The sequence below is a fragment of the Zonotrichia leucophrys genome, chromosome 4 (assembly GCF_028769735.1).
Source record: "Zonotrichia leucophrys gambelii isolate GWCS_2022_RI chromosome 4, RI_Zleu_2.0, whole genome shotgun sequence".
NCBI classification, from domain to species: Eukaryota; Metazoa; Chordata; class Aves; order Passeriformes; family Passerellidae; genus Zonotrichia; species Zonotrichia leucophrys.
In genome coordinates this window covers 218,838-241,815 of record NC_088173.1, presented here as the reverse complement: position 1 = coordinate 241,815, position 22,978 = coordinate 218,838, and the positions used below count along the sequence as shown (strand labels likewise).

Sequence of the window (22,978 nt, the reverse complement as noted above, 5' to 3'; positions counted from 1 at the left end):
TGCCCCTGTGCAGGCAAGACTTTGATTTTAGTGATTTTTTTATCTAATTCTTATTGGATTTTTGTAATATTTCTCACACCTGTAATACTTTTTAATCCTTCCTAAATCAAAGCCCTCCAAAGAAGTGGTGCAAGCAGCACCTAAAGGCCACAGGGAAAACCTTTCCATGTTTACCAGGATGGGCAGAAACCCAACCCTGACGTCGGTGCCAAGGAGATGCAGCTCTCCAGCCCTTCAGGGAGGACTCACAAGAGGCTGCATCACAAACATCTGCAGCAAACAAACCTCTCAAAGAGAATCACTTCAGAGAAAGTGATTTTTCAGCTTACTCCTCCTTTGCCCATAACTCACTCAGGGTGCCTTGCAGGAGAGAAAAAAAAAAACAACCTGTGGGGTTTTTTTAAAATTATCCCCCAAAAACCCCAAGCGCAGTGAATCTTCACCACTGTGGTTTGTGGTCCATCACCTGCTTCAAAGATAAAGATGCTTCCTGCCCAAACCTGAGAAACCTGAAACCCACACACATTTCAGTGTCAACATGACAGCACCAGAATTAGCCAAAACCTAACGAAATCAGTTCAAAATTAGGTTGGGTGAACAACACATCGAGCTTGCTCTTACTTGCTGCCTTCAAGTGAAGATGCATGACTTGCTGCTGATGCAAGGGGACAAAATTGTGAGTTTGGGCCATTTTTGGAGACAGCAGAGTGGGGTCGTGACACCACTGCAAGCACGCGAGAAACCTGCTCTGGCATCTTTCCAAGTATTTGGTGTGCTGAGGGCTAAAGAAGGGCAGCTTCGAAAGGGAATGGATAAGGAAGAGGGAGCAAGGCTAGGAGCAAGAACAGGAGAAATTACAGAACACTTAAGAAACCTAAATCCAACATAACTGCCTCCCTGGTCCCTCATGGGGACCTCTGGGGAGCAGCTTTCTCCTGCTGAAAGGACAGCAATGCAAAACCAGGGATGCACAGACCCAAGGGGACAGCTTCTGGGAAGTCCTGGCCACCCCAGAGACACAAACGGCACCGAGCAAGCGCAGGAGGAAACCCCCAGACCTCTGTGGCAGCCCATCCTTGCTGCTGGAAAAGCACCATGAGGAGCACCCCAGCACCCCCAGGCTGCCCCAGAGCTCTCCACTGGTTTCCTGCCCGAGCCACTCCGAAACGCACCTAAAACGGAGCACAGGAGCACCGTTACTCCTCAGTGCCACTTCTGCCTGGCACAGAGCATGTCGGGCAGGAATGGCAGCCAAGGACTTTCCCACAAAGTGTCACCAGGGCCATGTGGCCCAGCTGGCTCCCCACAATTTGCATGTGGGCACAGGAACCGGTCTAGACGCCGCAGGTGCTGCCGAGCCCTCGGGCACCGTTGGCCATTTGCATCGGGGCACCCTGGGACAGCGAGGGCTCAACCATGGAGCAAGGGGATGAGGAGGATAACCTTCATCCTGGGCCAGGAGGGAGCCAAGGAACAGCAGCTGGGCTGTTCTAAGTGAGCCGTGCCTGGCGACTCGGCCTTGCTGCCCTCGTGTCAATGGCACGATGTGGCGTTCACACATCCCCGCTGGGTGCAGGAAGGCCTCTGGCTTTGAGCACTTCCTTCTGGGGCTGCTGAAGAAGCATTCCAGGTCTATTCACAAAACCAAACCTCCTCCAGCTACATCCAGCCCAAGCTTCACAAGCTGGGAAGTTTCTGCTGAACTCAAAGGCTGCCATTGCTGGTGCTGAGTTATTCCTATTGGGCAGCACATTCAGGCAAACACTTGACAACAGCCCTGGCTCTCCAGGAGTGTTATGGCAAAGTCTCCTCCCCTTGCCCTTGAAGCCTGATATCTTGATAAATGCAGCTACAAGTTTGGTTAGAGTCCAGTTCAGCATTTTATGTTTTTCCAATTATTTGCGGTTTCCATTTTAGTTGAGCCCATAATTTAGTTGTCTCCACATTACTTGCAGAATAACTCGTAACTATTATATCTGGTAGAGTTTAACATGGCCTTGACCCATTTTCTACTGGTTAAGTCAGAAGACAGCAGCCCATCCACAGAAAACAGTGCTTCTCTCCTCAACCACACACAAGGTAAAAACTCACCAGAAATGGACCCAAAATTGACCATGCATCCTGGGCTTACACCTAGGGTTGTTACTTTCATTAATGTCCACTTAACATTTTGAGGCCCCATCTCTTCTTGCCAAGTGCCTCCCCACTTTTTTCCCTTGGGGAAGATGTTTTCCCCACATTTCACCCACAAGACACCATAGGAGTAGATATTTTTCTATTGGGAAAAACCCCAAACAAGCCAAGAGCTGCTGTTCTCCAGCAGCAAGTAGAAGTGCACACAGCAAGGAGGGGAAATCCAGGTCTTCACTGAGAAGGAAGCTGCAAGACCAATGAAATGAGCAGCCTTCCCTTTGGAAAGCCCCTTGTCAACTTTTCTCTTGGAACCAGCACCCCTGAATCAGCACTCACACCCAGCGATGCTGCCAGAAGAGACCGAGAAACTCCAGTCCAACTTCTGCAAAGGATGTAAATCTCAGCAGCTGAAAGAACCGATACTGAAAGGAGTCCTCTTGGGCTAAAGCCATCCAGCACTGCCCAGATCTGGGGGCTGCAAGAAAGGTGGCTCGAGCGTGTCCCAGGCTGGGAGGTCACCGAGCTGCGCCCCGCCAGGTGGGAACGCGGAGGGAGATGAAAGGGAGAGAAGAAAGGCCCCGGGAGACACATGAAAGTGAAACCAAGAGGCACCAAGCCACGAAACCCGCTTTGATCTTTGCTCAGCTTTTATCTCGCCTGTCACCTACCACACACACCCTGAAACCCAGCAAGGCCTCAGCACTCACATCTGTCCCAGGGCACAGCCTTGGCTTAGACACAGAACATTGCTGAGGCTGTTGGGTATCTCCCCTCCCTTCCATACCCACATTCCCGTGGTCTCTGAGGCAGCCAGGAGTGAGCATTTCACCCACCAGTTCTGGCCGTGTGGAGTACAAGGAAGGCGCTTGGAAAGATGTTTCCCAATATAACCTAAGCACAACAAAATGAGGGACTTTCCTCTTGCCTCTAGGTTAGGGCTGGGGGAACGAGGGCAGCTTAAATGCTGGTATTGTGGATGTTACCAGGTTTAGACTTGCCGTGGCAGGAGGATGTTGTGTAAAAATAAATCTAAAACATACATACATATATATATATACACACACTTATTCATATATACATATATATTTTATAACATATTATATAATTATCTATATATAGAATTTTATTTTATATATATACTATATATTTATAAAATTTACATGATTATACATATATATATATATATATATAATCATATAATTATATATAATTATATAAAAATATATATATATAAATATATATAAAAGCACCAGCCAGGCTCTCATTTTGCAGTGCATGCAGGCTCAGAGCTGGGACCACTAGGGAGCAGCAGACACCGCCGTCACAGAGAGCAGCCGAGCAAGGAAAAACTGGATCTGCCCAAGCACCCAGATCCCGGCAGAGGATCACAATCCAAGTTAACTGACTGTGCAGAAGAAAGGAACGAACATCATTCCAGTGCTACACCTGCCTGCTCTCATCTCAGCGGGCTTTTTTTTTTTTGTTTTTTCCTGAAAGGCAGCTTTCAGAAGCATTTCTGAACCACCAGAACGCAGACCAGAGGAAGGACAGACAGGCAAGAGCTGAAGTCAAAGAAGGGCTTCCTCCTCTCCCAAAACACACAGGCTGGTGCTCTTTGCCCAATTCCCAGGCAAGAGCAGTAGCAGAACTGGCTTGTCTTGATGTTGTGCAGCAAAGCAGAGTTTAGGGGAGGTTTTTGGGTGGGGAGAGGCATGCTGGAAATCCAGAAATGCAGGTTAGACCCCGCAGACCCTGCAGCAATGTAAAGGGACCTTGAGGAAGATTGCTGCACGGATCACCCTCAGAGCTGAGGAGCACAGAGAGCTGCCTGCTTCCTCCTGCCTGGCTGGGGACTGCATGAAATCCACACCACTCCTGCTTTCCCAAGGTCAGAGACAAGTTGTTAGCATACCTAGAGTTCTGCCAGAGGCATGAGGATGCAGGCTGATGTGCTGTGCCTTTCCAGCCTGTGTGCCCGGGCCCTATTCCCAGCTGCAAAGCTGGAGGTTAAGCAATGCTAAGCAGAGACAGGAGCTTGACACTGTCCAGCTGCACCCCTGGGAACAGCTGGAAGCTGTTGAGTGCCACACAAACCCACAAACGCCACGGCTGGAGCAGCTGGACAAGCAGAGCACAGGCTGCCTGCTTCTGTCTCTTGAGGGTGTGATTGCACTCTTTGTGGTTAAATCCTGGCAAAGCACACAGCTGGGATCTCTCCACTGAGTCCCAAAGAGGAGCAACAGTGGGATCCAAGTTCAGGAGAGTGCAGGGCAAACATCTTGGCTATTTCTCCTGGGGTTTTGTATCCCATAGACACACTCAGCCCAGCACAGCAAGTGCTAACACGGGTGCCAGCCTGCAGTGTCAGAGCTCCAGAGAGGAAAGATGAAGGACGGAGAGCCTGGGCAAAGGGGGAGCACTTCCCCCAGGGTTCATGCATGCCCTGGAGAGTGGCAGATAGAAGCAGCCTGTCTGACAGTTATGTCCCAGCCACCCTGAGCCTGGTTTTTCCTGCCTGGTTATCATTCCAGCTGGAGGGGAGTGATACTGGGAAAGTCACCCCACGGGACTGGAGGGCATTCAGCTGCTCCCCAGGGAGTGCAGAGCTCTGCAGGGAATGTGGACAAAACGCATTTCCAAGCAAAACACCTTCAGAAGCCGGGAATTTTAATATTTGGGAAACTACAGCCAATGTAAACCAATGCTTTAAGTCTATCCCACTGCTTCAACACTTATCCAGCCTTTGGAGGCAACAGCAATGGGCCCTCCCCAGCTGAATTCGTCATGCTAAAGGAAATGATGTTTATCTGCCCCAAATTCACATGCCTGGGAGTGAGAGACCAACAGCAACACGCGAGGGTGATTCACAGCACATTTCCATGGAGCCCTGCCTCACCCAAAGCGCTGTCTCTGCTCTCGGGTCAGCCTGTGGAAGCGTTCAAAGGTCACGGTGCTAAATGCTCGCTGGTGACACCGCAGCCACCCGCCCTGCCCGCCTGCTGCTCCCTCCCTTGCTGCCCCCTTTGCTGTTTGCACCAACGGCAGCACACTCACCCTTCCCTCCCCAGCCCCTCCTAAGGTTAGTCATCCTCCTGCCCAGCCTCAAGCCCACGTTTCTGCCACACCTACAGAAAAAACCTTCTCTTGAGGCGCACGTAACCAGAGTAGATTCTTGCATTGCAGGGTCACTGCAGGCCAGCTGCAGCCACCTGCACACAGAATCACTGACTGGTTTGTGTGGGAAGGGACTTAAACACCATCCACTTCCACGGGCAGGGACACCTTCCACTATCCCAGGTTGCTCCAGGCCCCATCCAACCTGGCTTTGCACATTTCCAGGGATGAGGTAGCCACAGCAAGTTACAAGCATTTAAAATGGAAATAAAAATGCTGTCCTAACCCTCTGTTCTGCAGACAGTGTTTCACTGAGAAAGGCAGGCCATTTCAAAAACACAAAGGGAAAGTTTGCATGGAAAAAGCAGAATCCTGGCTCTGCTCCTTCCTCCACTCATTCTCTCATTATCCTTCTACTTCCAGCATGACAAGACTGGTCAGGCACACAAAATCTTACAGCTCTCCCCAGAAAGAACAAACCAGAAAAAACAAGACACAAGAAACCCAAAAGGCTGTTCATAACAGGCTAACAACTGCTCTCCACATTCCAAATCCATTCGAGAAAACAAACCCTTCCCTTAAGACCACCTTTTCAACCATTTGGAAAACCGCTTGGCACAGAACTCTAACAAAGAGTGAATTCCAACTCAACTGCTTCCATGAGAAGTGGCACTGACACCAACCAGCCTGTGCTTTTCCAAGCACTGCCTGACAACACCTGGCCAGGACAAACACTGTGCACATAGACACTGCTCCCTGCCCCTGAAACAAGGTGAGGCCAAGGCACATATTGCTACCAACAAACAAATTCCTGTTGCAATTCCACAGGAGCCACCGGATAACCACAGCAAAACAATTAGAAAAAGCAGGTGTACTTACAGAGAGAAGTGTGGCCACGGCAGCAGCTGTGAGAGGAGCAGGGCAGGAGGAGCCCTGTCACCTCTGGAGCCACACTGTCCCCCCAGGCCTCTCTGCTCCCTGGGGCTCCCACAAGCAGCAGGAATCATTTGAGCTAATCAGAAGACAAGTTACTGACATTTTAGCCTCAGAGTCCTTTCCTGGAGGCTTCTGCCATGCTTTCTCAAATGTTTTAGTAAAATCACTAAATCACTGCTGCTTTCAGAGGCACAGGAGTACCCTTTCATTTCTGCCTTGCTGCTCTCTCCCCTCTTTGTAGCAAAGCTTTTCAGCACATGCCAATCCCTGAAGTCAGAAAGCAGTTTAACATTAAATTTGTGCCCAAGGAGCCAAAAACCCCAGGATTAACAGGCTTTACTTTCCTTTCATTCTGCTTCCACACTTCCAGTGACCCATTTTACACAGCCCTGAGGGCTGAAGGGGCTCTGCAGCCAGACTTTTTTGAGTTGTTCCTATTTGCACACAAAAGATGCAGCTCCAAGCTTGTTTTTAACTGTTACAAACAGGATGCACACTGCAAAAGAGGGGGTTCCTCACTATTCCAGCCACTTTGGGGCAGTTCCCCAGGACAGATGCAGCCAGAAACAGAGTTCAGAAATATCATTACAACTCTCAGTAGGCACTGAGAAAGAGTCAGCCTGCCCTTATTCACACCTAAAGAAAGCTGTAGCAGGCTTTTGCTAGGAAAAGCCCTCCCACAGGATTAGCCCCATTGACAGCCCCCCTCTCCATCAGGCCTGGGCCACATCTCCCTCACCCACAGCGCCATAAATACCCCAGATAAACACAATGCCTTGGTTTAAAACAAATCCCCTGACAGGCTGCACGTAGAGGCTTGTCAAGCCTCCAGCGCCCTGCAGGCTGCACTTGAAAACCTCTGTCCCAGATGATTTATCTGGCAGGGAGGTTCCTTTTCCCCAGGAGGGCATGGAAATGCTCTCACAAGGTTCAAAGAAGCCATCACGCTCAGGTACCCTTCCAAATGTGTTTGGAATAGTTTCTTTCCAGGCCTTTAATGATAAAATCCTACACTCAGAGAATCTTTCTCTGCCTTTAGTAAGGCATAGGAGATGGTTTCTCCTAATCCCCCATTCCCTGGAAATCATGCTCCAGCCCAGATCCTCCTCCCTGCACGTACAACCAGCACTGCCAGTCAGCTCTAAAAATGCTCGTGACTAGAGATAAAATGGTCAGAGATCCCCCATCTCACACTCTGTGATCTTTCCTTCTATCTTGTCTGCTCAAAACTTTCTGTTAAGACACAAGGTCTGGCCAATTACTCCTGGCTCAATCTACAGCAGGGTATTTCCACTTCTGAAATGGAAATCAAGACACAGGCCCAAGCTACAAGTGCAGATTTGAATTTCAGACTTCCTGAAGTTCAGGAGCATTCTGACTTCGTTTTCATTTCACAGGAAGGCAGGACAGCTTTGCTTGCTTGTTTCCAAAAACCTGGTACTAAAGAGAACTTGCTCAAGCTACCATTTGCGAAACTCAGGTGCTGATTAGGTATTTTACATCCAAAGCCTTCCCTTTGGGATAAGGGAAGATGTGCAAGACATGAATTTTGGAGCTCATAAATCTCTTCAGAAAGTAGAGCTAGGTGGAGTGTGCAGTGACTGGAAGCATCACCCTCTCTGCACACAGCAGGAAAAGTGGTGCTCCAGTCTGGCCATCCAAACAGCCTCCCTAAATGCCCTCTGCTGGGAACTTCATCAGTCTTACCTGAGCAGCACTTACCAAGGAATTCCATACCTGCAGGCATCTTGTTGGAGGAGCAATCCCTGCTCCAACTGCAACTGCACAACTGGACCCCAGTCCAGGTAACTGGTGGAGGTGACAGGTGACCTGCCAGCCTGGACGAGGTGTTTCCAGGATCCCAGGAGGTGGACTGGCAGCTGGAGCACAGAATGGATGTGGTCCACACTAAAGATTTAGTGTGAATGTGTTGAAAGATCTGTGGCAAAAGCCTGCCTGTGTAGTTCCCTACCTCAGCCTTTCCAGAAAAAGTGAATCCTGCTATCCCTGAGTGACACAACAACAGAAGGACTAACCCAGCCCTTCCCTGTTCCACAGCCAAGGTGACAGCCCCAGACTGAGCCTGGCAAATGACCAGGCCCAACTTGGCATGCAGGTGTGAGGGGATTTCCAAGCTGGTGGGAAAGCAGCTTCATCGAGCTGGGTGAATTTCCATGGCAGACACACACTTCTCTTGAGGCAGGGACAAGAGGAAGGACACAAAGTGCATGCTGATGTCAGCCACTTGAAAAAGGACTTTGATCCTCAGGGCTGGGGACCCAACACCCCCAAGAAGCAAGACATTTCACAAAGCATTTTATCTGCCTTTATGTAACAAGGCACTCAGGGCATCAGTGGAGGGGTGACAGAGCACTGTCACCTACAATTGCCTATTCAAATAAGTTGTTCCCTGCTGTCAAAAGATATAAACTGATCCCAGAGCAGCAATATCGAGCCATGGCCAGTGCAGACTGAAATGCCCCACACGCCGCAGCATCTGAAAGATGGGCCTGGAAGGATCTGAAGGAAGAGTAACATAAAAGCTTTGACCCCAGCGAAGCAGAAAATGATTTATGAGCAGAGCCAGCAGGGCTCTCAGCCTCTGAGGAGGCAAGGCTTTATAGGCAGAGTGCAGCCCTGTGACTCCAGGTGGACCTTTTGTTCAGGGATGAATCCCAAGGGCAGACAGAAGGCAAGGCTTCCATGGCAACTGTGGGCAAAGGCTGTTAAACAGAGTAAGGCAGTCAGTGAATTCTGCACCAAGTCTCTCCCCAACAAGTGTGGCAGTACTGCACATTTCCAGATGAACACCACTAAAATGTACCTCGATACAGCCTAAATAGGACTTTATTTGGCAGTCAAGCAAGCCTTCAGCTGCTTCCCACTGAAATCCAAAGCATCCCAATCTCTTACATTGAGAATTACACACTAGTTACAGCTGCAACAGCTGCCCAGCACTCAGCTAACTATGGAAAAAGCACGGGACACGTCCTATGACTGTGCCCTCCTCACTGCCTGGCACAGGAAGTGCACAGGTTTTTCCCACTGGAGCAGAAATCCGTGTTTTCACAGGCACTGGGAGCCACAGAGCGTCCCTGCACATGGATCAGAGGAGAACACATCACCACCTGCTTGGGGTTAAAGAAAACATGCTGAAAACAGGGAATCAGACAGTGCAGGAGTGAATCCCAGCCTGGGCTTGTAAGAATACTCCACCAGCTATTCCAGGGCCAGTTGGAGGCTGTGGAGGTAACCACTCCAAGTGCATATCCTGGGACCAGAAAAAACCCAAATTCCTTCAAGGAGGCCCTGTTTAATTTCTCAGCTCACGCTGCATTTACAGCACTCAGTGTGGCCCTTTCCTGATTGCCCAGGCAGGATAAAAGCAGCAGGATTACATTCAAGGGAACAATAAAAGCTGAGGAAAGCACAAGGCACCACACAGATAACCTGTGGATGCACTGTGCCAGTATCTTGGGCAAGGAGCTGGCACAGACACCACAGCCACCTTCAGATCATCTGTGGCACAAACCCTCAGACCGCTGGCCTTGGCTTCTGTCATCCTGCCAGGAGAAAGCCAGGGATCACCTCCAGTGCTTTTGCTCCCTACCAGTTAATAATTGAGCTCTGGATGCCAAAGGCTTCCGAAATCCCTGACTCAGCCACTGCACATGACAGGCCCACTATTTAGCTAGTGGTCTAAACAGACGTGTTTTCCAAAGTTCCTTGGAGACTCTGGATTATAACCTGCACTCTTACCTTTGAAACATTTGACCCCCAGCCACACAAAATTCTTGCAGAACAAGCCTACAGGCCCTTGCAAAGCCAACAGTCAGCAAACCCTGCTTCCCCCAGGCCCTCACATATCCCACCTTTCCACAACAGCTCTGCCATTCCCTGGTTGAAGCTGATTTATCCTTGACAACTGAGCACTACAGCAAGGAGCTATTCCTGGCTTTGTTCTACAAAGGGAACAAAGGAAGCAAGAGGCTCAGGAATACACAGAAGGTCAAGGAGGAAGTGGGGAACAGAAGAAGGATCTGCCTTTGTCTCCCTAGGCCTATTGTCATCTTATTGCAAAAGTCCCACACCTTCTCTGTGGTTTCTCACGGACAGCTCCTGGCAGCACTGGCTCCTCCTGCACAGCACAGCCAACCAACTCCAACTCTCCCCTCACCCAGCTAACCCACCCTTTTGTAGCACCCATCTTCTTATTGGACACAGCTGTGGCCTGTTAAGGGCAGGCCTGTTCTGATCTTTGGGGATTGCTACAGCTGCAACTCCTCAGGGTGAGACTACCTTCTGCACTATCTTTATTTTCTTACATTCTATCCCTCCACATAGGCCCAGGACCTAAATTTCCCTAGATCACAGGCTACTCTTCTCCTTCTTGACTTCACTGGGGGGAAACAAAGCCAGTGCTGAGCACTCCAGAAATCCCATCACAAACGTTTCCTCCATTTAGGAGTTTAACAGTGTTCACGTCCCTGATGAACCACCTACTTGCCATGGCCAAAAAAAAAAAAAACCCACCAGCACTCTTTGAAGGAGAAATTAAACGCTTCATTAATGCAAAAATGGTTGAGATTGCAAATCAGAACCAGAATGTACAGGTCTAGAGGCAAGAGTGCTAATAATTCATGAGCGAAATGCTATGTTTATGCAACATTAAGGATGAGATTTTAATTGCTTATTACTCTAATTGATTTCATTCAGTTGTTATGGCAACTTTCTGCTTTCAGGAGATGCACTACACCAGCCACAGGCTTACACCACAAAGCGTAGCCATGTGACACCCCACAGCTGCAACATGTATTTTAAGATAAATAACACTATATATGTGCCAAGCATTTACTGATTCCCATTTTGCTGAGCTCCAAACAGCCAAGTGGGATCGCAAGAATAACACACTCACCTGTTAGTCCAAGCAAAGAGATGGCCTAGAGAGAGCCAAAGAGAGCTCTTTAGTGCATGCTGCTCTAAATTCAGAGTGCTCTAAGCTCTGGCAGGAATATCCTCCTTATTCCATCAGGGAAAAAAAAGGGGAGCTGTTAAGGGCCAGGGTCTGAATGCACTGATTTATTCTGAACACTTTATTGCTGAGTGTCACTTGTCATATGTCATCAAGTGGTGGGGAAGTCAAGTTTCCTGTTTAAAAGGCCATTGTTATAATTACTTAATTATGCAATGACAACTCACCAGGAACAGAGGTGCTTCCACTGCAGATCCCTTGTGGCCCAGTCCAGCTGGAGGAGAGCAGCAGGATGACATTTCAAGATGCTCTCAGAAACCTGTGTGAGCTTTCAGCATTATGCTTCCAATAGGTTCAGCAGCACAGGAAGCAACATCCCAGGAAGTGGACACAGGCAGGAGCTGTTTCAGGGGATGGCTTCCCCACAAAAGCATTGCCTTTGAGCCCTCTCAGCCCTCACCCAAACCAGTCTTACTGACAGAGCAGTTATGAAAATGAGCAGGCATTTAAACCCCCGTGACCACAAGCCCTGCACACCTCTGCTATTACAAACAAGCCAACCACCAAAATCCCCGCTCTCTGGGGGAAGCCAGGCAAACCTCCTCGGGGAGATCCACAGCCACCTGTCCTGGCAGCATCAAAGCTGAGCCTCCATCATTCCAACCACACAAGTGAAGCCACAACCTTCTCCCAAGCCCATTTCTCCCCATGGAACAGACGTGAAAGGGGCTGGATGGCACACCCAAGCTGTGCAAGCCCAGGACACAGCCCCGAGCTCACCCACTGCTGTGCAGTCTCCCCTTACTCTTGCCACAACTCCTGGGAAAGCTGGAACCCAGCTGTGGGATCACACACCCTGCACAGCACAAAAATAAAAAAAAAAAAGAAGCCAAAAGCTTCAAGGAACCGACTGCCACAGCAGGTAACAAACAGAGCACTTGGTTTATTTTTGTTCTCAACTGAAACAAGACTCAGTAGGTTCCTTACCCAAGCACTCCTGAAGTGAGCAGAGACTTGCAGCAAGAAGTCTTCAGAGGTACATGATTTGTATCATACAGAGTACACAATAAATTACTATCTACATGCCACAGACCTACAAAAAGTTACATACAATGTAAAAAAATACAGTATTTTCTGCTCTTTTTTTGTTTTAAATTTTTTTTCTGTACATTTTTTTTAATTTACATTTTCATATACACTTTTTGTAAACTTTTGTGTGTTTTTAGAAAACTGAAACCACATAACAGTTATGGACTTACAGCATCACTCTTACCTTTCTAAAGCAACGCTGGCACCTAGGAAACAGCTTTTAGCTTGTTTGCTCCTTCATTTCTACTTTGGCACCACCACACCTCACACCGTTACTCTGAGCTACTTTAGTCTGCTTTAGCCATGTCCTCACCAGGGAGAAACACAATTAGACTGGAACTTGTGCTTTGATAACAAAGTTGAGAAGAAAAACCATTACATTAACTACTTCACCATCACATTTACCTGATATTTTACTGCGTAATTTCCACTTCTCCTGCACTAACTGCTTTACATCAGCATGCAAACAAGTCTGATTATGACTCAATCAATAACATGAATATACTGAAAAACAACTACAAGGGTTAAATATTCAAAGGAATGTAGACTTAGCAAGGCTTACCAAGTTAAGAAGTCTAAGCTAATAGCATGGATTGACATGTCAGGATTTGAAACACACTGAAGTATACTATGTGAATTTCAGTGTAAAAACATCCGTACTAAAGAAAACATGGAATTACTCCTGGCCACACAATTTATACTACCTCAAAGTGAAAACTATATTGACTAGAAACCTCCTGCTTACCACACATACTCCTGGTGTGAAATAGGGATCCCTGAAGTTTATAAAAGCCAAGCTTCAAAAATTGCTACTTGGAGCACACAACTCAAGACCCTGCTGAAAAGGAAAAGCAGTTTCAGTGTTGGGCCCATTGGAGAGTAAACCATTCCAGCCTGGCACTATGGACACACATACATGCTCCATGTAACCCACCCAGCCACTTGGATCTAATCCCAGGACACCACTCCCAGGAGTGGAGGTGCCCTCGAGAGGGACTGCAGTCCAATCTCCTGCTCCAAGCAGGGTCAACACTGAAATCAAGCCAAGCTTGGGACTCTGTCAGGTGGAATCCCGAGAACATCCCAGGACAACAACTGCACAGTTCCTCTTGGGCCCCTCCCTTGCTTGCCTGAACCCATGGAGCAAGTTTCTTCCATCAACCAAGTGCTTCCCATTTAACCTTCAGGAAAGCTTCTCACTCTTGCTCCACTCTTCTCGCACAAGACCCTGACACCTACTCAGGTGTTGAGCTGCTGAGGGTTTTGGACCACCAGGTACAGAACTACATTCATGGCTGTTGACAACAGAACTGTACAACAACTTTTTTTTCTTTTTTTGCTGATCTGGGGACCTGAATTATTTTTTTTTTTAATTCCTTAAAATTACAACAACAAAAAACCAAGGCAGGCATTCAAAGCATTGATATACCACAGCAAGTTTTGCCTTAATACAGTTTACAGATCACCACCTCATTTATTATTGCCAAAAGACTCTATGGTGCATTCAACACTTCAGCCTAATACAATCCAGACTCAGTGCTAAGAGCGACAGCTGAGAGTTTGCCACTTGGGTTTAGGTTTGAGTTCAAAGAAGAAGGTGCCTTCCAGATCACTCGGAGGAGAGCTGCTAAGGCTTTCTTCCCCGCTGCTCATGTCTTCACAGGAGTCTTCACTAGAAGGAACAGTGGGAAAGGCAATTTTAACAAAGCACAGCCCCTGCGAGGTGGCAAAGCACTCCTCAATCCCGGCGTTTCTTGCACGCTTTGTGTTGCTGGCAGCAACATCCCGCATCTAAATAAATGCTGCTCAGCCTAAAGCTCCTTAGGGCTCCTAAAGCTGAAATCCTAACAAGGCACAATCCTCCTGATGCCAACAACACCCTACCGATCAAGCAGCCAGCATCAATTCCTTCTGGGGACTGAAAACCTTTGCAAGCCTTCCTGAAACCCAACAGTGCCTCCCCCACCCGGCCAAGAAGCTCTGAACAATGACAGCTCCCCCTTCTCTCCAGGTGCTGAAGGCATATTCCAAGCCCAGCAATATCGTCAGAGCCAGCACTTTGTTATTTCCCAAGCAGCAGCAATTAGTTCCTCTATAGTTATATAGAGGAAAAGGAGAATTCCCCACAAATGAAGCAGCCAAGAGTTACCCACCTCTCACTTCCATTGAAACATGCACCCTCTGGGATCGTTGGCAGCTCAGGAACACTGTAGTAACTGTTCTGTAGGTTCTGGGCTGTGCGCCTCGAAACAATCCAAACCAGTTTTTTGTGATCAGGCTTGCAGCATTCAGGAGAAGAATAATCTGCCAGGCATTTAGAGACCAGCTCCCTCCAGTAAAGTAGGTCACTATCACTTATCTGAAAATAAAAACCCAGAAGTTAGTTAGTCCATAACATATAGGCTCTAAGGATAACTCCTGCCTCCATTTTACCTTCTTGGGAAAATATATCAGTCAAACAGAAGCGAGTCATAACTGTGATACCTTTGTCAAAGTTGCTTTTAAAGGTGAGCTACCAACTCCTACACACCTGCCAGACAAGGCCCTGTTCAAGGTGGAGTTAGGCTGACAGTTTGCCTGTCAGTCCTTGTTACCATTATCTTTATTGCTTCCAAAGGAAAAATGAAACAAAGGTTATTCTATTTTAAAATGGAATAAAACTTTTTTAAAATTCCATTTTCAAATCAAAGTGAAGTTGTTTAAATTGCTTTAAAACAGAAGAAAAAACTTTAAACCACCATTTTAAAATGGAATAATATAGCACTTTAAGGAACTACTTGTATCCCTTAAGAAACTGGGGTTGTTCCATCTGACTGCAAGAGTGAAAAGCTGCTTCTAGGCCATCAAGAGAGGCAGCACACAGCTAGAGGCCATGAATCCCATTTTAGTTCGTAGGATATCCTGAGCTACAAGAGATCCACAAGCATAACGGAGTTCAACTCCTGGCCCTGCACAGGACAAACCCACCAATTCCACCCTGTACCCAAGGGCATTGTCCAAATGCTCCTTGAGCTGTGCCAGGCTCACGCTCTGCCCATTCCCTGGGGGGGAAACCTGTTCAGTGCCTGACCTCCATCCAGGGAGAAAACCCTCAGGTGATGGTGATGATGATAATAATAATAATACCCCCAGGTTTAATTATTCAGGCAAAAAGAATAAGCAGCCCAGCAGTCCCAGAACAGACTGGAAGTTTCCCCAGACCACACAGCCAGAGCTGCAGAAGTTCCATCAGCTGCCTGTTAAAGCATGCATTGAATACACACTGGGTCAGCAGTTCCTCTGATTTTATACATTTAAGCTTATTTTTTAATTGCTTTTTCAGCCAAACAGACCCTGTAAAGACACATTTAGGGATGCATTTAAGGGACCCTAAATGTAACATCACCCATCATTAACAATGTCAGCCTGAACAACCCACTGAGAACACTCACCTTCGAATGCTTTTGAACACGCAGAAGGATCTCCAAGAGCTCAACAGATTTCAGAGTCTGAACTTCCAGAGTGAGAAGGCACAAGGCCAGGACAGATGGCTGAAAGGACCAGGAAACAGCACTCAGCACCACAGCCACCACAAACCCACTCAGCAGCTACAAGCAACTGCTTCTACTCACTTTTGCTTTAGAGAACACCAGACGGCAGTTGCAAGCTTTTAGCTGTGCTTCCAACTTGTCCAGATTCAACACTTCTTTCCTGTGAGACATCCAAGAGAAGAAGGAAGGGTCTGCATGAACAAGCATTCCCTCACCAGGAAGCAAGAACTGAGGAGCTGCCTCCTCTACAGCCAAGGCTGCAATCATCTCAGAGGGGATTAACAGGGGCTCACCTTTCTGAGGTATGACAGAGTACAATAGTATGGTACAAGTGCAAGAAGGTTAAGGCAGTAGTAGCTTTAAATTCAAAGTGCAACTTTTCTGAAATTATCTTTTCCATCCGTTTCAGGTCGGACACAGTGCATTTACATTGGCTGATGCGGATGATCTCGTGAGCAGACGGGATGTTGCATTCCTCCTCCACCACACGGGCGGCCAGCTGCATGCAGCAAACTCCAATGCAAGACAAATGCTTGGGTTTCACCTGAAAACCACAGCAAGAGCCATGAGCGCATCACCAAGTGTGTTTGGAATCATCTCCACCAAACCCGGTGCTGGCCAGCTCCTGCCCCTGCCCCAGCCATAAGCAGTGTCCCCTCACTTGAGCTGGAGCCAACGCCACTGGGGCTGAGCAAGTCAAGTCCCACAGCTGAGCAGCCTCTCCTCAGGCTGTTCCCCACCGGGACACAAATACATCGCGGTGGGAACTGCAATTCCCTGCTCCTCCGAGCGGCAGTGCTCGCCCAGCCCACACAAATCCAGTCTGAGCCTGTTGTGGGCAGCCCCGTCCCTCCACAGCTTGTTCCTGCCCCTGCTCTCCTCTCCCCTCTCCCGTTGTACATTCCGTGCCACTTCAAGGCCAGTCCGACCAGAGAAGTGATGCAACTTCGTTTGCTCTGATGATCTAATAATGAGGAACTGCTTTCAGTCCAAGCTTCCTGCCTTAAAGCAGCACAACCACGCAGGAAATGATCACTTGGTGTCGGTCCCAAGGCTAAGCTAAGCTTTAGTTCAGTGCCCAGACACAGCCTCTAACACTTCCTGGCTTGTTTCCCTTAATTCCTCCTGTCTCAGACACCTGCATGGTGATGGTACAGAGTTATTCGAGGAAGTAAATCAAGCTGCTACTTGTCCTTCGGGGTGAAAGGAACTGCACTCAACTCCAGGTTCACAAAGCAGACCTTGGAGCTGCTGCTGAATCAAGAGCCACACTCATACCTTCATAAGAGCCAAGAATCTGTCCAGAATGTTGACAGCCAAAACAAACGTTTCAGTTGCAAATCCAAAGAAGTTGGTCAGGCTCCAAAGATCTTCCACCTTGGCATTCCTTTGTCTTGGACACAGAGTGTTCTCGTTCTATGGCGAGAGAGGCAAACTCAGAATTATTCTGTGGCAGCAGCAATCGCCGTGCCTCACTCCCTAAAGAGCCTTTTATTTAGCTCAAACAGGAGCAAACTTTTCCTTAAATACTTTATTTCACTTTGAATTGAAAAGAAAATAAATTTAGACACTTAGGACTCAAATCACACCCGCGGTTCAGAGATTACAGCCAGGTCCTGAGCCTCACTGGTGCAACAGCCAGCATAACCACATCTCCTGCTCGCCACTTGCCTCTTTTAAGACACATTTAAGACTTAAATAAGTCACCAACTGCAGGCATACACAGTGACTCCCGCCCTTAAAAATGACCACACAGCTCTCTGCCTTGCATGTCAATATTTAATCAACAGCTCTGCTTTCACAACAAACAAGCAGACTTATCTCAGGGATTTTTTTTTTTTGTTAAATATTAAGGCTATTCCCAAAGAACTCATATGCACCCGAAGGCACATAATAAGCCTGCCCCGAACTCAGTAAGGAACTTTGGTCGTTAACGCGGAGATGTTTATGGTCTATTTACATTTTGCTGCTCAGCATTGAACGGTTCTGGGCTCATTTCCCCAGACAGCGCCAATGAAAAGCCAGTGGTTCCCCTGTTTGTTACATCCCACCTCCCCTGCAGCGGCAGGAAGCTCCCCCGACGGTAACAATACACAGCCTCCCGCTCCCGTGCTCGCTCCAAGTTTAAACAATAAATACTAAACACCTAAAGTACTAAACGCCTTGCCCTGCAGGTCACAGCGCTTGGATAAGGTAACGTTAATACCTACGGACGAATACAGAACTAAAACAAAAGGCAAGCGGCGCATACAGAGAAAAGAATTAACTTTCCGCAGTTAGCGCGCTTTAAATTCCATTAGCCAGAATTTTCTCTGAAATTTTCGTTCAGCCCAGAGGAGCCCCCCGACACCGTGACCCACCTCGGCGGCGCCCTCGATGAGGCTGAGTCCCTTCTCGCGAGGCTGGAACCTCCCCTCCAGCTCCAGATGGAGGTTCAGCTGCTTGAAAAGCCACAGCGCCTCGCTGCTCATCTTCCCTTCCCTTCGCCTCCTTCCCCTCCGCAGCAGGGAAACAAAGGGGCCCCGCAGGCCGGGGGCGAGGGGACACCGGGCGCCCCCCGCAGCCCTTCACCGCTCGGGGAGGGGGAGGCGAGCCCGGCTCCCGTCACCGCGCGGACGGGGGTGGGCTCGGCCGCTGACCCCGCATCCAGGCAGGGCGGCCTGGACCCCCGCGGGGAGTCACGGCACTGTCACGGCACCATCCCCAGCCGCTCCCCTCCGCCCCGGCCCCGCTCCAAGATGGCGGCGCCGCGTCCCCGCCCACGGCTTCTGTTGTCCCGCGCGGAGCGATCCCCGCCGGTGAGGCGGCTCACGGAAGACAAATAGTCCACCCCCCACTCACGCGGCCCGAGGGCGCCCCAACTGGTCTCCGAGGTCCGGGAAGGGCACGGCCGGACCGCGGAGCTCCAGCACAGCGGGGATCGGAGCGGCACCGCGCTGCTGCAGCGGGGCGGGGAGGCCGCGCGGAGGAACACGGTATGGGACGCATCACGCCTTTAAAGGGACACCAGCGGCTCCTCATCCGTTTTGAAAAGACCGCCCAAATTCTCGCGCGCTGGGATTGGCCCGCGGTTCCCGGCCTCTGATTGGCCGGCAGAGCCTCTCGCCCCGCCCCTTCCCCGCCTCCCGGAGGGGAGTGTTGTTTACCTGCGGCGATTGGCCACCGCCCGAGGCGGGGTCTGTCTTGATTGGCCAGCCGAGTTCTGCCTCCACCCCGCCCAGTGCTCCGAGCCCTGGCAACCGCGACGAGCCCGCGCGCGCGCGCCCTGAGGCGATGGAGGGGGGGAGGAGGAGGTGGCAGCGCTCGCCCTCAGTCCCACAGCGCTCCCGTGTCCCCACAGCGCCTGTCCCACGGCGATCCCGTGTCCCCACGACCCTCCGGTGTCCCCACAGCGCTCCCGTGTCTCCACACCGCCTGTTCCTCAGCCCTCCCGCGTCCCCACACCGCCTGTCCCACAGAGCTCCCGTATCCCTATACAGGATAAAGATGAACGCTGACCTGACTGGAGCAGCCTGAGGATGCTCAGCCCTCATGGATCAAACTCTCCGTGTAACTCTGTGGGACCCTCCTCATGTTGTTCCTTGAGGGTTCCCAAAGACCCGTCTGGATTTAAAACCCCTCCGTGTCCTACTTCAGACCGAGAGATTTCTGTGCAGCCCGGTGTTGCAGTGGTTTTGGGATGCGCACTTCCAAACTTCCCTTCCTGTGGAATGAATCGAAGCCCCAGTGGGTCAGGAAGGAGATGGTGGATCAACCCCCAAAGTCAAAGGCTGCATCAAAGGGCTCCTCTGCTTAACGGAGTCCTCAGGACCAGAAAAAACAAATATCGTCTGGAGGCTTTGTGGGGCTGTTCCAACGTGCTCATGGATAAACACAAAGGGATAAATGCCCCGGGACAATCCCAAAGTGCAGCGATTGGATGTGTATACACACTGGAGACAAAAGTCTGGGGAGGTAACTCTGACAGATTAGTGCTGGGTTTGACCTCGTGAGGTTCCACAGCTCCAACAAACAGAAAATGTTTATGAAATGTCACAGGCTGGAAAAGTAAATCCGCCTTCTCCACCGAGCCATCAGCAGCGCTGGGCTCTGCCAAACTCTATTTCGAGGCACAGTCCCTGTCTGCAGTGCCAGTGATGACGGCCAACACTTCCCTCAAGTTTATTTTGATGCCGGCGACTCTGAGATCGCTGTAAACATGCTCGACTTTTCCTCAGGATGTTCCTGACGTGGGCTGGAGTTCCTGTAGCTACCAGCAGATGTACCTGGCCATCCCTCCCATCACACAGACTGATTGCTGGGCAGGATAAAAGCTGTTTGAGACATGGACCTGCTCCAGATTGAACAATTGCTGCGAATGGAACCGACTTCCAGCCAGCTGTGTGCACACAGGTAATGTTTCATTCAGGTAATCATTCAGGTAATGTTTATGGGATGAGTGTCTCAGCTCCAGTCTCTGGTATTAAAATCCCCTTAGCAGTTGCTCCCTTCTTTTCTTCCCCACATTCCAAAGTGCATCTTGCTGTCACAGAGGTGGAGTAGGGATGTTCTTCCTTCTCCAGCTGCTGTAGGAAAGCACCACATGTTCCAGTTTACCTAAAAGGACAAAAGGGTTCATTTTGTAAGCACAGAGCATGACAGCTCCAAAAGTACCAGTCCAGATACCTGCTTGAACACATACATTCCTTCCCCTTTACTAATTTAAACCTCACAGAACACTCTGAAAAAGTATCCCTCATATCTCATGTAGCCTAAGGGGGGAATCTCTTACCAGACCATGGCTCATTTCCCAGATTAGGAGAGAGGGATTCCTGTCCCATCTTTGTTCCTCAGTATTAACTCACTTGTTGAAAACAGCTCAAAAAAAAAAAACAATCAAAAAACAAAACAACCAAACCCCAAGGATCCTTAATATCAGTGATGGACTGCACCTTTGGGATTAAAACCAGGGAAAATGAGTCTGCTCCCTGTGCTGCCTGGACCTGGCAGAACAATGGAGTGTTGTAGGCAAAGGAGGAGTCATGCTGAGGTCAGCGAACAAAATCTGTTGTTCTTTTCTATTTTTCCTCTTATGCAAGGAATAATTTTCTTTCAATGTGGCATTTATTTGGGATTCAGGGGAGTGAGAATGTGGGGGGAGAACAAGAAACGTTTCCAGCATTCTGAGGAAACACAATTTACCTCTTCTGTAACACGCTTTACAGAGCAGCAATTCCTTCCTGACATTCTTTGGGAGCCCAAAGATGCACGTCCTATTGAGCAGGGATTGTTGTGGCCAGCCTGGCTAAACTATGTTCCGATCTGGCCGGGCAAAACTTGTCCAGGCATGCCCAAAGCACTCCCCAGGAATGGTTCTGGGCGGCAGGGGATGACACAGAGGTGTTGATTGGGCCCTGTGGCACGCGGATTTCCACACTGCAATAGGATTACAAACCGCGGTGATTAAGGGACACAGAGTAATTAACGCTGCAGACACAGCCATTGTCTGCCCACTCTGGACACCCACGGAGGAAAAACAGGGGTCACTTGGAACAACAGCTCCCTTGAGCCACTTATGCAAAGAGCTGCACCGACTTCCAGCCTCTAATGAATCCCGGTGTCCCTTATAGCGCTCCACACCCAATTATGCCGGTATGGAGGACAGCAGCACTGCTCACACCTGCAAGGCAGGAGTCTCACAGTGGTGTTTTTATACAAAACACACATATTAGAAAACACCCATCAAGGCTGCACCTGTACACACACCGAGAAACAATTCACAGGGGCTGTTGCTCCAAGAGCAATGGGATCAGTGCCTAGGGGATAAAAGCTATCAAAACCTTGGCATGGGCTTCCCCTCGCCAGGCCCTTTGGAAGGAACGAGTCTAGGAGATGAAATGATCCATAAATCTGTCAGAGTTTAAACCTTGTTCCCCAGACAGCAGCCCCTGAGGGAAAGTGGCATTTGATCCTCCAGTAGCCATGGGAGCAGTGCTCCCTCTGGTCCAGCCCCTGTCTGCCCACAGGAGTGTAATTCCACACCTCTCACCTGGTGCTCCTGGAAATCGAGTTCAGCATTCACACAGAAATGAATTTATTCAGATTTATTGCTTGCTGCCTGTGAGACCAAAGGAGAGCAAGGCATCCCAGTAAGAGATTAAATGGAGCTTGGTGTTAGGGAAGAGATTCACTGGACGAACGCTGAGAGGAGCAGTGACTGTGCCTCTCCCAGACACCACACCCCAAGTTCCAAGCAGCTGCTGGAAAAAGGAAGGGAGGGGGCAGAAAAGAGAAACCCTGCCTGTTTGCTCAGAAAACTCACAGCACAAAGTATTTTGAGCTGACAAGACCCAAACACAAATCTGTGGTAACTAAGTAAGTTTCGGACAGAATCTCTGTTATAATTTAAATAAATCTACCATGTACTAATAGCACATACTTTGTTACTGAAAATAACTGCCTTATTTAAATAAGAGCCCCTATACCAGCACAGCTGCACCACAGTCCTGGGACAAGACTCCCAGGATGAGTTTCCTAAAAGAGGGAAGTCCAAAAATCTACTGGGAAACAGTTTCTTTCTTGGAAAATGTTCTTATTCCCAGTAGCTGGCATAAAACTTGTAAAGCACAGCTAAAAACTAAATTGCATGCAGTGCTAAAACCCTGATTCTTGAAGGAAATTCCAAGTCTTTAAGTGGGTTCTTTTATTTAATTGACAGGATAATTCTAAGCAGTGTTGTAGTTAAGGCTTTGGAAAGTTTTGTTGGTTTTTTTTTTTTTTAGAAAGGTGGTTCTGCATAATTTCAGGAGGCGTTTTCAAAATCATAGCGATTCTGCATAAATGGAATTTAAATTAGTCATTAAAAGTTAAACCAGGGAAGAAAATAAAGGCAGTCACCTTCCTGCCTGTAGAACTAGGCAACTGCTGAGTAAAATGATTTGCTAGGAAGCATTCACCTCTAAGGACCAGGTATTGTAAATTTATTTTATGATTTAACACTTATTTTCTAATTTAACCTTCCATTTTCCAGAAAAGATGAGAAGCCCTTAATTATCTCACAAAATCCTCCTTTCTCTCCTTTCCCAGGCTGTCTTAAATTCTTGTATGTCCTTTGCTAAAATTGAGATCTTGGGACAATGTCTTCTATACTTTGCACAGGGATAATCACTAATTATGAGATGGCATCAGCCAGTACATAATTCTCTTTATCAGCCAACACAAACAC

At 48.8% G+C, this 22,978-nt stretch overlaps 1 protein-coding gene across 1 annotated transcript; it reads right to left on the bottom strand.

Moving 5' to 3' along the window:
* Positions 1 to 12,078: 12,078 nt before the first annotated feature.
* Positions 12,079 to 18,395, bottom strand: CCNG2 (cyclin G2). Its single transcript, XM_064710157.1, has 7 exons — positions 18,135 to 18,395; positions 17,053 to 17,190; positions 16,068 to 16,318; positions 15,856 to 15,934; positions 15,676 to 15,774; positions 14,398 to 14,603; positions 12,079 to 13,916 (listed from the first exon to the last, which is right to left on the bottom strand). Exons 1-7 carry the CDS (start codon positions 18,243 to 18,245, stop codon positions 13,784 to 13,786), a joined length of 1,017 nt encoding a protein of 338 aa, XP_064566227.1. The 5' UTR covers positions 18,246 to 18,395; the 3' UTR covers positions 12,079 to 13,783.
* Positions 18,396 to 22,978: the final 4,583 nt, after the last annotated feature.